The 12,751-nt window shown below is 43.0% G+C and overlaps 1 protein-coding gene across 13 annotated transcripts in view; it reads left to right on the forward strand.

The window, feature by feature from the left end:
- The window catches only part of ZNF185 (zinc finger protein 185 with LIM domain), a 220,858-nt gene that overhangs the window by 42,683 nt on the left and 165,424 nt on the right, over positions 1–12,751 (forward strand). For all 13 annotated transcript variants that reach the window (XM_029606612.1, XM_029606614.1, XM_029606618.1 and 10 more), the window contains exons 3-4: positions 6,764–6,811; positions 8,624–8,762. In XM_029606612.1, coding sequence (XP_029462472.1) covers positions 6,796–6,811; positions 8,624–8,762 — 155 coding nt within the window. In that variant the 5' untranslated portion in view covers positions 6,764–6,795. The remainder of the gene's footprint in view (positions 1–6,763; positions 6,812–8,623; positions 8,763–12,751) is intronic.

Below are 12,751 nucleotides of genomic sequence, written 5' to 3' on the forward strand. Positions count from 1 at the left end.
GAGACTTTCAGCTCACACTTTTCATGCGCCTTTGATGCCCCTGGCACTTACAATCCCTATTTCTTTTTCTTTCCAGTTGGGAAAGAGGCCGGTTCAGTTCAGCAGATTTCTCAGGGAGGTCAGAGTACCTTGTGATGTTAACAAGCAGATTGAAAGCTGCCCTGCCATTGGTTAATGCCTGTGGTTAAAGAAGGAAACTAGGAATCCTGTTCAAACATCTCCTTGTTTAAAAAAAATTCAGCAGTTAAAATAAATACATTTGATTTTTATTTTGTTCCTGAGGTGAAATAAGTCTTTATAGATCAACAAAGCAATTCACAGACCCTTCAAATTGTTTGACAAACCTAGTTGGAAACCACACATTTCAATTCAGGACTTACTGGCATGAGAACAGTTTTTAAAATGAGTTTTTTAAATGAGTTGTAGTGTTTTACTTACTGAGTAAATAATATTGTAAGAAATAAAAGGTAAATTGAAAAAGTACATATGGTGATCGAGTGAAGAAGAGGTAAATGAGCCACCAGCCTATAATAGATACTGTATATTGTTTGTTGAGCTATACTGCAGCATTCTAGGAGCCATATTGCCCCTGAAAAAAACTGGATTCTTTGCAGGTTGTGATACCGTTAACTGGACCAAGATAATAATCATATAAAGATGTCCTATGTGATATCTTGAGGTTCAATGTGATATCTTGAGGTGATATCTTGCATCAGTTCTGGCTTCCCAAATCACTCCCAGTGACCCTGCAAGCTCTTTGGGTTTTCAAGAGATCACAATGAATATGCATGAGATAATTTTGCATATACTAAGTTTTCCACTGTATGCAAATTTATTTCATGCATATCTTGAAAAACCGAGTGGCGGTGGGGTACACCAGGTTAGGTTTAGGGAAGCCCTGTGCTAAAAGCTTTCACGGTTTGCAAAAAAATTAAATGAATTATGGAAACTATTTCCTTAGCACAGTAACCATGTTTACTATAATAAATATGCTTTCTGATACCTATTTCTCTTGTCTGTGTGTCCTGACTAGATTGTAAACTCCATGGAGCATGGACTATTTATTATGAATATCTGTCAACAGCTGCATATGGCAAGCAGCAATATAGAAATGCCTTTGGTTTGAGATTTCTGAGTTATAAGTTTGATTCCAGAGTTAATTTATAGCTTATGGTTGATTCCTAGGATATCAGTAATAATTGCAGCTTCACCCATCATATCAGCACCTTCAGTAGGGTTCTAATAATAGAAGCCACTGCGCTACTTATGTTCTAAAGCAACCTACTTATTATTAAGCAATAGCTAGAGCACATACTCAATAACAATTTCCTTCAGTTGTAATTATACAGTATAGTAATGATTATAGACTAGCATTCAAAGCCAATGAGCCAAACCCTTCTTACAGTATCTGTTGTCAACCTGAGGGTCCATTATATATTGATATCATACCAGGTTAGTAAATCTAGATATTCTTTTCAACTGGCATCACTATTTACTATTTAACAGGTAGATTTTTATTCAGCCACGCGCATAAATTCCAGCCTTTACACGTATGGCCGAGCCTTGCACGCTCCATGCCAATTTTCAACAATGTCCGGCCACACACGTAAAGGTCAGAATGCGCACAAGTGCCGACCTTCCTGCAAGGGGCGGGCCCGGGTGTGTGTTCTGGATGGGGCAGGCCGGGACAGCGCCATTGTTCGCTCTTACTTACTTCAGGTTGGGCCTTGATATAAGTACTGAAACAAAAAAAAAAAAGGAATAGGTAGGGTTTGGGGGTGGGGAGGAGAGGAGAGGAGAGGAGAGGGGAAGGGAAGGGAAAGAGAGATTAGGTAGGAGGGAAGGCCGGGATGCATCGCCACGCGGAAATTCCATAAGTCCTCCCCCCCATGCATGCACAGATTATAACGTGCGCGCTGGCGCATGCATGTTATAAAATCGGCACATCCATGTGTGTGTGCCGGGAAGCAAGTGCACATGGACATGCGCACTCTTCTTTTAAAATCTACCCCTAAGCTGGTAAGCAGCAAAGTTAGCCAGGTCTAATTATCTGGATAACTTTAATCAAATATTCGGGCGTAACAAGTCTCCTGCTGAATATACTTGGCTAGAATTATCTGGGTAAGGTTATCCAGATAACTCTAACCTGTCCATGTATATGCTGAATATAACCAGATATGTTTAAAAAACTAGTGTGCAAAGCAGATGTCGATATCCCCATCCCCCATTCCTTATCTTAAAAAAGATGTTGACCAAATCCCAAGCCCCACACCCATCCCCACCCTAATCCCCTAAACCCCCAAAAGTAACACCCTGGACTGAATGCTAAAGGTGAAAGCTCCTGGCATAGTAATATTAATTTATTCACTTTACTTCACTCTGGGGGGCCAATATTAAAATATATCCAGCTATGTAAGTTTGCTGAATAAGACTTTTCTGGCTAATTTACACAGGATATTCAGCGGTAGTACAGTGCCACCGAATATACCTGGATAAGAATTAGAGTTAGCAGGAAAGGCTTATCTGGCTAACTTTAGACCCGCTATGAGCCAAGTCTTAATTGTCCACTTAACTTAACCAGATAATGCTCCATATCTCTACTTATCTGGCTAAGTTAACTATATGGTAGCACCGCGCAGTTACGCCCACTGCCTGCCCACTGACTATATGGATAAGTTTCACCAGAGAAATTACTTATCTGGCTATGTAGTATAGCTGAATATTCAGCAGCAGCCACTTAGTCAGATAAGTCCGATTTATCCGACTAAGTAGCATTTGAATATCTACCCCTGGGTGAAAAGCTGTCAGTGAAGGGACCAATCAGAACTGGATAATTTTAGTGAAACTGAACGAGACTATGAAACAAACCAGGTTAGCAAAAGCTCAAGAGGAAGAAAGAATTGACAAGGAGGTAAGGTCTGAAGACAAAAGTTTTTTTCACATAATCACAGAAAGGAGGAAAGCAAGAGGTAGCATTGTAAGATTGAAAGGTACAAGGGATGGAGAAGTTGGCTGACTTACAGACGACAGCGAGGATTGGTAAATGGAGAGAAGTGGGACCGGTTCTGTTCAATATCTTTCTGAGCACTATTGTGGAGGGTTTAGAAGGTAAAATTTGTCTTTATGCAGACAACACCAAGATTTGCCACAAAGTGGACATGCCTGAAGAGGTAGAATGAGAAGCAATCTAAGAAAGCTTGAGGAGTAGTTGAAAGTTTGGCAGCTGGGATTAAATACTAAGATGTGCGGAGTCATGCATATGGGGAGCAGTAATCCCAAGGAACTGCTTATGGTGGTGGGTGAAAGACTGATGTGCATGGACCAGGAAAGAGACCTTGGGGTGATGTTGTCCAGCAATCTGAAGGTGGCAAAATAATGTGACAAGGCAGAGGGATGCTGGGCTGCTTAGAGAGAGGCATAACCAGCAGGAAAAAGGAGGTAATAATGCCTCACCTGGAGTATTCTGTTCCCTTCTGGAGACTGTATCTCAAAAAGGGTAAAAGCAAGACAGAAGCAGTCCAGAGGAAAGGCAACCAGAATGGAATGGGGTCTGCACCAGAAGACATGAGAGGACATAATTAAATATGTATATCCTGGAGGTGAAGAAGGATAGGAGAGAAATGGTACAGACTTTCAAATCACGGAAAGAAATTCAAGATGCACAAAAGTTAAACTTTCTCCGATGGAGAGGAATTTGTAGATCTAGGGGTCATGATATGAAATTCCAAGGGATAGCCTCAGGATTAATGTCAGGAAGTGCTTCTTCACAGAACAGGTAGTGGATGTATGCAATGCCCTCCCACAGGAAGTAGTGAAGACAAGAACAGTAATGGAATTCAAAAGGGCATTGGATAAACACAGAAGTTCCCTTTTGGCTAGAGGATGGAAATCAAGAAATAGGATAATTGTAAACTGTAAGTGTAATATTTCTGCATGTAGGGTTACCTACATGGAGCAACGGATACTACCCTTACAGAAGGCAGAGGGGGCAACTTACAAAGAGCACATGTTACTATCCTAAGCAAATTTCTGGGCTGACTGGATGGACTATCTGTGTCATAACCTGTCATCATTTACTATGTTACCCTGGTAACTTTATCTGCCAAAAGTTGGGCAGATAAATTGATCTGGCTAACTTAGGGATGATAACGTTAACTGCTTAACTTTAGGAAGATAAAGTTACTCAGTTCTGATTGATCCCTTCACTAACAGTGAATGGACAGTCATTGGTCTTTTCACCTGCAGTGAAGTGAATAAATGAATATTAACATGCCGGGAGCTGCCAGCTCTATTTCACTTACTATTCAGCCCAGTTCACCACTTTTGGAGGCTCAGAGTGTGGGGATGGGGTGAGGATTTGGCCAACTCCTTTTGTAAGGTATGGGATCAGGGGGTGAGTGGGAAGGGGGATCAGCACTCTCTCTGCATGCCAGCTTTTTTTGTTTTGTTATCTTTAGGATGTTATTTTTCTGACCACAGTCAGTCAGAATGGAGATGGAAGAAGAAATGAGAAGGAAGGAACTTTGCACTCTTATGACACCTCCCATAACCACAAAGTTGCTAGATACCAGAATACTAACTGCATGTTGTTGGACTTTTATAAACTGCTAACTTGAATTGAAACCTATTGTGATGAAGTACTATTATCCTATTATCAGTGGTACTCATGATTAGAACTGACTTTAGGACGGAGATATGGCCTAGTATGGTAAATGAAATGTGAGGTTTTTCATAGGCCCCCACGCTCACTGACAAACTGCTGTCACCATTTTCTCCTAGCAGATGGGCCCTGAAATGACACCAGCAGCTCCCTGACTGTCCCCACTACCACACACTCATACACAAAAGCACACACACTTTGGGAGAGATCAAGTGTAGAAAAGCAAAAGGCCTATGTGCTTGACTCAACTCCCTCCTATTATCACTAGCCCATGCTACAGGGCCATCTTTAGGCTTGTGTGATGCAAACATCAAAGGGCCTGGTGAGGTTGCATCTTTTGCAGCTGCCTGAAGACAGCACTGGTCTCAACTCTGCTTTGGAGAGACCACCTCTAAGGCTAAGCGAGTAATTCTTATGCAATCTTTTGCTCTTTACTAAGACTACCAGTTAGTAGCAAATTAAAGGGGTGTGAATCGTGTGATCAATCGTCTTAACGATCGATTTTGGCTGGGGGGGGGGAGGGAAATCTGATCGTCGTGGGTTTTTTTGTTTTTTTTTAAATCGTTAAAAATCGTAAATCGGGGGAGGGCGGGAAAACCGGCACACCAAAAAAACCCTAAAACCCACCCCAAACCTTTAAAACAAATTCCCCACCCTCCTGAACCCCCCCAAAATGTTTTAAATTACCTGGGGTCCAGTGGGAGGGTCCCAGCACGATCTCCCTCTCTCTGGCCATGGCTGCATTAAGAGAAATGGCGCCGGTGGCCCTTTGCCCTTATCATGTGACAGGGCAAAGGTAGCGCTGGCGCCATTTTGGTTCCTGGCTCCCGACGTCATGCGTGGAGATCACCCCGGACCCCCGCTGGACCCCCAGGGACTTTTGGCCAGCTTGGGGGGGCCTCCTGACCCCCACAAGACTTGCCAAAAGTCCAGCGGGGGTCCGGGAGCGACCTCCTGCACGCGGGCCGTATTGCCAATCTTCAAAATGGCGCCGGCGCTACCTTTGCCCTGTCACATGATAAGGGCAAAGGGCCACCGGTGCCATTTCTCTTAACGCAGCCGTGGCCAGAGAGCTGGAGATGGCGCCGGGACTCCCCCCCCCCCCCCCCCACTGGACCCCAGGTAATTTAAAACATTTTGGGGGGGTTCGGGAGGGTGGAGGATTTGTTTTAAAGGTTCGGGGTGGGTTTTAGGGTTTTTTTGGTGTGCCGGTTTTCCCGCGCCCTATTTAACGATACAATACAAATGCCCCTGACGATAAATCGGGGGTATTTGTATTGTATCGTGCACTCTAACGATTTTGGACGATTTTAAAATTATCTGACAATAATTTTAATCGTTCAAAAACAATTCACATCCCTAGCAAATTATGATGGTTGATATTTTTAGGGATATAAGCACTTGTTCACTGAAAACTGTATATTACACTATCGACTCATTTCCCATAGGCCACGGAGTGGCAGTTACTACCATTAAAAAATAAATTGCTAGGCAAATTGGATGGAACACTTGTGTCTTTTTCTGCTGATATTTACTGTTTCTAAACAGAGTAGAGTGCTGCAGGGGGCATCTGTTCCCATCTTCCTTGCACACATTTTAGGGATATGCATGGGAAAATATTTGATTTGATTTGTTTTTGGTTCAAACTAAATTGTAACATTATGCAAAATTAAAACTTGATTATTTAAATATTGCAGCAGTTTTTGTTGTTCTCATCTTTACACTTCTTTAGTTTCCCATTGGCTTGATTCTCACGATTGTTATAGCAAACGAGAAAAACAGCATTGAAATTCCTAGGAAAAAAATAAAATGCAAACTGAAATCAAACATTCCTACATTTTTGTTACAAAATATCCATTTGATCTGTTTGTTGTCATAAGTTTATGCATGTAAATTTGTACTTCCGCACAAAGAATCAAATCTTATGCACATGCACAAACCGCTGAATACGATGAGAATGAATGAACATCCCTAATACATATCTGATATATTGCTGGATTTATGGGTATTAAAATCAGTTTCCATCCATGTGATTATTTTCCTTCCTCCTCCACTGCAGCACATAATCTCTAATTCTGTGGTTTTTTTTTCTCTGTGGTTCAGGTGTACCTGTTGCAAGTTTGAATCAAAGCAAGATGTATGCACAGAAAGGTAAGTACCTGGCATGTACAATGGTCACTACACAAGTAAAAGGGGCTGCTCTTCACTGAAATAACCCAGGGGGCACTGCCAGTTTTCAAAATGTTAAAATAGGACTTTCTAGACTTAAGTGGCAATTTTTCAGAAACCCACTGAGTGGGTAAGATTGTTTAGCCAGATGTTCATCCAACATCAACCAGCTAGTATTCAGGCTAGATATTCAGCATAATCTAGCCAGACAAAATTTGTCCTAGTAGATATAGGCCTGCCTCTTGATAAGCCAGGACTGAGCAGTTAAAATTAGACGTCAGTGCTGATAATTTGTGCTAACCAGCTAAATGAAAAAGCCGCCCCTGGAAAGCCCCTGGCCCCGCCCCTTTGTATGCCTCCATTTATGACCTGCTCCATTTGTGTACCAGTCAAAGGGGGGAATTTTAAACAGGATAGATTTATCCAGCCAAGTCCCGAAGTTCACTGCATAAATCTTTTGAAAATCCAAATTCAGTTTATTTGTTGTATGCTTCAACATCTAACAAACATTCAAAGCAAGTTACAAAATTAAAATCAATATATGTATAATTCCATAAAGCCACATATTATAAAATCATAAATGTAAACATTCCTAGTAAACACAAAGAAATAAAACCCAACAGTTCTATCTCAGAAATATTTAAATTAGTATAAAAAAACATCAAGTCAAAATGCTAAAAACAGAAAATGAAACAGTCCTATAGGATAACCCTGCCCCATCAAATGTCCCCATCAATTCCTGCTCTCTCCCCTCTCTCATCCACTCCTTATGGAGCATTAGAAGGCACCTGGGCTTAAAGAATTGACATTACATCTACATTTCTGCTCCAGATGAGCCTGATCCAATTTGGCCTAAATAAAAACAGCAGCTGTAATGTGGCACAAAATTGAAACTGACCTACAGGTAAATCTGTAGAAGGAATATCATGCTTTAGCTGCACCTGTCTTTTCACCAACAAAGCATGCACATTATACTGTGCTGCCAATTTCCATATTTGAGCACCTCCCACCTATTCTATATAGATGTTCCCCACATGTTTGAACTGAGATCAGACCAGAATAAACTTTTATTTTTCTCTTGGAGTCAAACCAGAAAAAATAGTTGATACTGGGTACATCATCTCATATTTTATTTGGTGAGATATGCAGAGCTTTCTGGACAGATTTCTTTAAGATCATGGTGCTTATCATTTTTACAGTGCCTCTAGATTAAATAATAGACAGCACACCTCTATGAATCTTTGGGATATATATTACTTTATATATTACATCCAGAGTATACAGTGTATTTAGTTAGAACAGTAGTATTATCTAAAGAGGAATTGTAGATAATTCAGTTAGGAGACAAAAAAATCCTTAGAATTCTTTTTTTTCTTTATGATTTTCATTTTATTCCTAAGGAGATAATAGTGTTCAAAGTGTTTGAATGCTCTTAGCCACCACCTCTGTTATGAATCGAAGTAAACTGGGGTGCTGCTTATGCAGCCCTTGAGACATCAGACTGATGCAAGTTGTCTGATGTCTCACCACAAACAGCTGAAGAAAGGACATGCTATAAAACAGTGGGCATTACTGTAAAATAAAATTAGGAAATTGTAAGAAGTAACATATTTAGAAAAAAAAAGAAAGAAGACTTCAGTATAAGACCAAAAGAACAAGTAATACAGTCACCACACTAGCAAGCTGATATTTTCAAGAATCCACTTAATACTGGTGCTCTGATGCCACTGCAGCATACAACAGCAATGACTGATCCAAGGGTAAATCTCAATCCATTCCACTTTGCCTTCGCAGGTGGTTCAAAATCCGGAGAAGTGGAAAGGCAAAGCATCCTCCAACAAATGAAAGTGCGAAACACATTAAAGAAGGACAAGAGCTGGATCCATGAGCAGCAGAGCTTAGAAGAGCAGAAGGATGAGAACACTAGTCCAATGTAAGGAGTAAGCAAAAAGAGCATAAGAAGGGTCATGCTGGGTCAGACAAAAGGTCCATCAAGACAATGGCCAGTCCAGATCACTAGGAAGTACCCAACAGATCCCAAAGAGAAGATCCATGCCTTGTTGCTCCCTCTCAGGGATAAGCTGTGGCTTTCTCCCAAGACCACCAGGCTAATCATTGTTTATGGACTTTTCCTCCAGGAACTTGTCCAAACCCCTTTTAAATCTGGCTAGGCCAGATGCTTCGCCAACAAATTCCACAGCTTGGTTGTGCACCCACAGCTTGATTAAGCAGTGAAAAATATACTTTCTCAGGTTTGTTTTAAATCTGCTACAATGGTCTAGTCTCAGTACTATTTGACAGCATAAATAACTGTTCTCTATTTACATATTCCATGCCACACATGATTTTATAAAACTCTATCTTATCCCCTCTCAGTCGCCCCCACCAAATTGAAGAACTTTAACCTGCCTAACCTTTCCTCATAAGGGAGCCGTTCCATCCCCTTTATCATTTTTCTTGCTCTTCTTCGTACCTTTTCCAGTTCTGCTATGTTTTCACTGATGGGGCAACCAGAACAGCACACAATATGCAAGGTGCGATCACACCATAAATTAATACAGAGGACATTATGTTATTCTTCATTTATTCTCCATTGCTTTCTGAATAATTTTGAATATTCTATTTGCTTTTCTAACCACCTTGTCCCACACTGAGCTGAAAATGTCAACGTATTATCCACAATGACTCCAAGATCCTTTTCCTGTACAATTTATTTATTTATTTATTTATTTGACTTTTTTTTATATACCGATGTTCGTTTGCACATCACATCAGTTTACATATCAACAGTTTATTTATTTATTTATTAGTTTTATATACCGTCATTCAGAAAAGCCATCATAACTGTTTACAAAAGTTCAAAATGCAAGAATTTTAACAATTGAACAAAAGCTATAACAGGAAGCATACTAAATAAGAAGAGAGACAATCAATTGCAAAGATATTAACTGGAACTTGCACAACGGATTGCATGAAGGGGTGTGCCCCTTTGTTGCGCCCCTTCAGCGCGCGACGCATGGCACGCGGCACCTGGTGGCAAGGCGCTTTTCAACAGTCAGCGTTGCCCTTGGTGACGTCAGGGGGACGGGGCTCCCGATTGGAACTCTGTCCATCATCATTGTTCACTTTTCTTGATGTTTTTCTCTTGTTTCTTTCTCATGGCGGTGGAGAGGTGCTGCCAGGTGCCCCAAGATGGTGGGGCGGCACTCATTTCGAGGGCACCAGTGGCAAGGCGCCTTTCAATGGTCAGATAACGAAAAGTTGGATAATGAAAGGAAAATACATCGAACAGTTTAAGTAACTATTAGGCCGATACAATAAAGAGCGGCCACGGTTACCCTGTTTCTAACCCGCTTTCTACCCACAATTTGGCCGCGTAAGTCTAACCCGCGATTCACTATCCATTTTTACCAATCTTTACCGCTTCTTTAAATCGACGTGTATCCCTTTCCGCCCACGGCATGTATATGATATGTAAACGATCAGATTAGCTATTCCCTCCTATACAGTAACGTGCGGCCCCGATTATCGCCTTTTTAACCAACTGTTTTGCCGCATCTTTAACCCGCTAATTTACCACCTACCCTGACCTTGGCATTAGAGAGATGTGACAGCAATAGGCAGGCTCCGGTGTAATAAGTGGGTGAGTTGGAGCAAGCGAGTAACATGGTGTGGCCTGGTTCTCCTACGCTCGGGCATCAGGGATTGCCAGTCCTCTCTCCCCCCCCCCTCCCGAAGCAAAGCGCAGGGCGAAAATCGACTCGACATGTTATTAAAGCAAATAGAAATTGTAACAAAAGTAAACTTACTGCATGCTTCCAGCAGCCCCAGTCCTCTCTCCCCTCCTCCCGAGGTGCCCACCGCGGCTCCCCTGCCTCCCGGGGGCAGCCGGCGGCAAAAGCGGCTTCCAGCAGCCCCGCCGGCGAAGGTGTATTAACGCACGTCCAATTTGGGTGTTCAAGCAGCGAAGGCGCATGAGCGCACGTCGTGACCTGAGCGCCCGGATGGACGTCCGAGGTCATGGCGTGCGCTCATGCGCCTTCGCTGCTTGAGCACCCAAATTGGACGTGCGTTCATGCACCTTCACCGACGGGGCTGCTGGAAGCCGCTTTCGCCGCCGGCTGCCCCCTGGAGGCAGAGGAGCCACGGTGGGCGCCTCGGGAGGAGGGGAGATGCATGAATGCACATCCAATTTGGGTGTTCAAGCAGCGAAGGCACATGAGCGCACGCCATGACCTCGGACATCCATCCGGGCGCTCAGGTCACGGCGTGCGCTCATGCGCTTTCGCTGCTTGAGTGCCCAAATTGGACGTGCGTTCATGCACCTTCACCAGCGGGGCTGCTGGAAGCCGCTTTCGCCGCCGGCTGCCCCTGGGAGGTAGGGGAGCCGCGGTGGGCGCCTCAGGAAGAGGGGAGAGAGGACTGGGGCTGCTGGAAGCATGCAGTAAGTTTACTTTTGTTACAATTTCTATTTGCTTTAATAGCATGTCGAGTCGATTTTCGCCCTGCACCTTGCTTCGGGAGTGGGGGAGAGAGGACTGGCAATCCCCGATGCCCGAGCGTAGGAGAACCATCCACTTCCTGGTACCTGTCATTTCAAATGACATTTGAAATGACAGGTAACAGCGCACCCAGGTTACTGTATAAGCGCTGTATAGCGCTTATACAGTAAAATGGATTGCGCTTCATGGACGCTTCATGAATGCGTTTTGGACGCGGCTTGCATTTGCATGCCATTTAAATACTTTATCAAGCGGTATGTGATCCGAACTGTGCGTGGGGCAAACAAGCGGGCGCCCGGCACTGCCGCACTTTTTCTTACGCGCCCTTACTGTATTGGCCTGTATGGGATTAACAATGTGTAACATATATGTAACAAAAAAAGGGGGGGGGAAGAGCATGAAGGAACTAAAGGAGAACAAAGGCTGAGAGGAACAAGTTACGATAATTCTTGAAGTAGTGGGAGCTTGTGTGTTGCGGGGGAACCACATGAGCTGTAACGTGCTCGAGGGGGTGGGGAAGAGGGAGAAGGGCTGTGGGAGGAGAAAAGTGTTATTGGTAGGCTTGCTCAAAGAGCCAAGTTTTAAGTTTCTTTTTGAAATTGTGTGTGCTAGGTTCAAGTCTTAAGTCGATGGGCATTGTGTTTCATATAGTGGGACTGGCCAGGGAGAGAGTTCATTCCCGTGTTGCTGCTAGGTTAGTGAGTTTGGGGGAGATCATAGGTAAGGTGCCGTTGTTGGCAGATCATGTGGGTCTTTGGGGGAGTTGGAAATGGAGGGAGGTGTTGAACCAGTTTATTGATTGATTGTATAGTGTTTTGTGAATTAGCGTGAGACATTTGAAGCGTATTCTGAAGTGTATGGGGAGCCAGTGGATGTTTCTTAGTATAGGGGTGATGTGTTCATTCCTTCTGGTGTTTGTGAGGATTCTGGCAGCTGCATTTTGGAGCATTTGTAGAGGCTTTATGGAGGTGGCAGAGCGTCCTAGGAGTAGGGAATTGCATATTTTGGATTGAATGAGCGCTTGAAGGACTGTTCTGAAGTTGTTTTGATGGAGAAGGGGCCTTAGTTTTTTAACATGTGGAGTTTGTAGAAGCAGTCTTTTGGGGTTGTGTTTCTGAATTTCTTTAGGTTTAATTCATTATCTATGGTGATGCCTAGGTTTCTGAATTCTTTTGATAAAGGTGGTTTTGCTTGGAGGGATGATGTTGGGAGGGGGATTATGTCTTTGTGTTTGAGGTTTAGTATTAATAATTCAGTTTTGTCCGTGTTGAGGGAGAGTCTCATTTGATTCAAAAGTTGTTTGATGGACGTGAGGTGGTTTTCCCAGGTGTGTAGGGATTTAATGATGGATTCGGGGATGGGAATGAGAATTTGAACATCGTTGGCATATATGAAGAAGGTGAGATGAAGGTCGGTTAGG

Source organism: Rhinatrema bivittatum, chromosome 6 (assembly GCF_901001135.1).
Source record: "Rhinatrema bivittatum chromosome 6, aRhiBiv1.1, whole genome shotgun sequence".
Lineage (NCBI taxonomy): Eukaryota > Metazoa > Chordata > Amphibia > Gymnophiona > Rhinatrematidae > Rhinatrema > Rhinatrema bivittatum.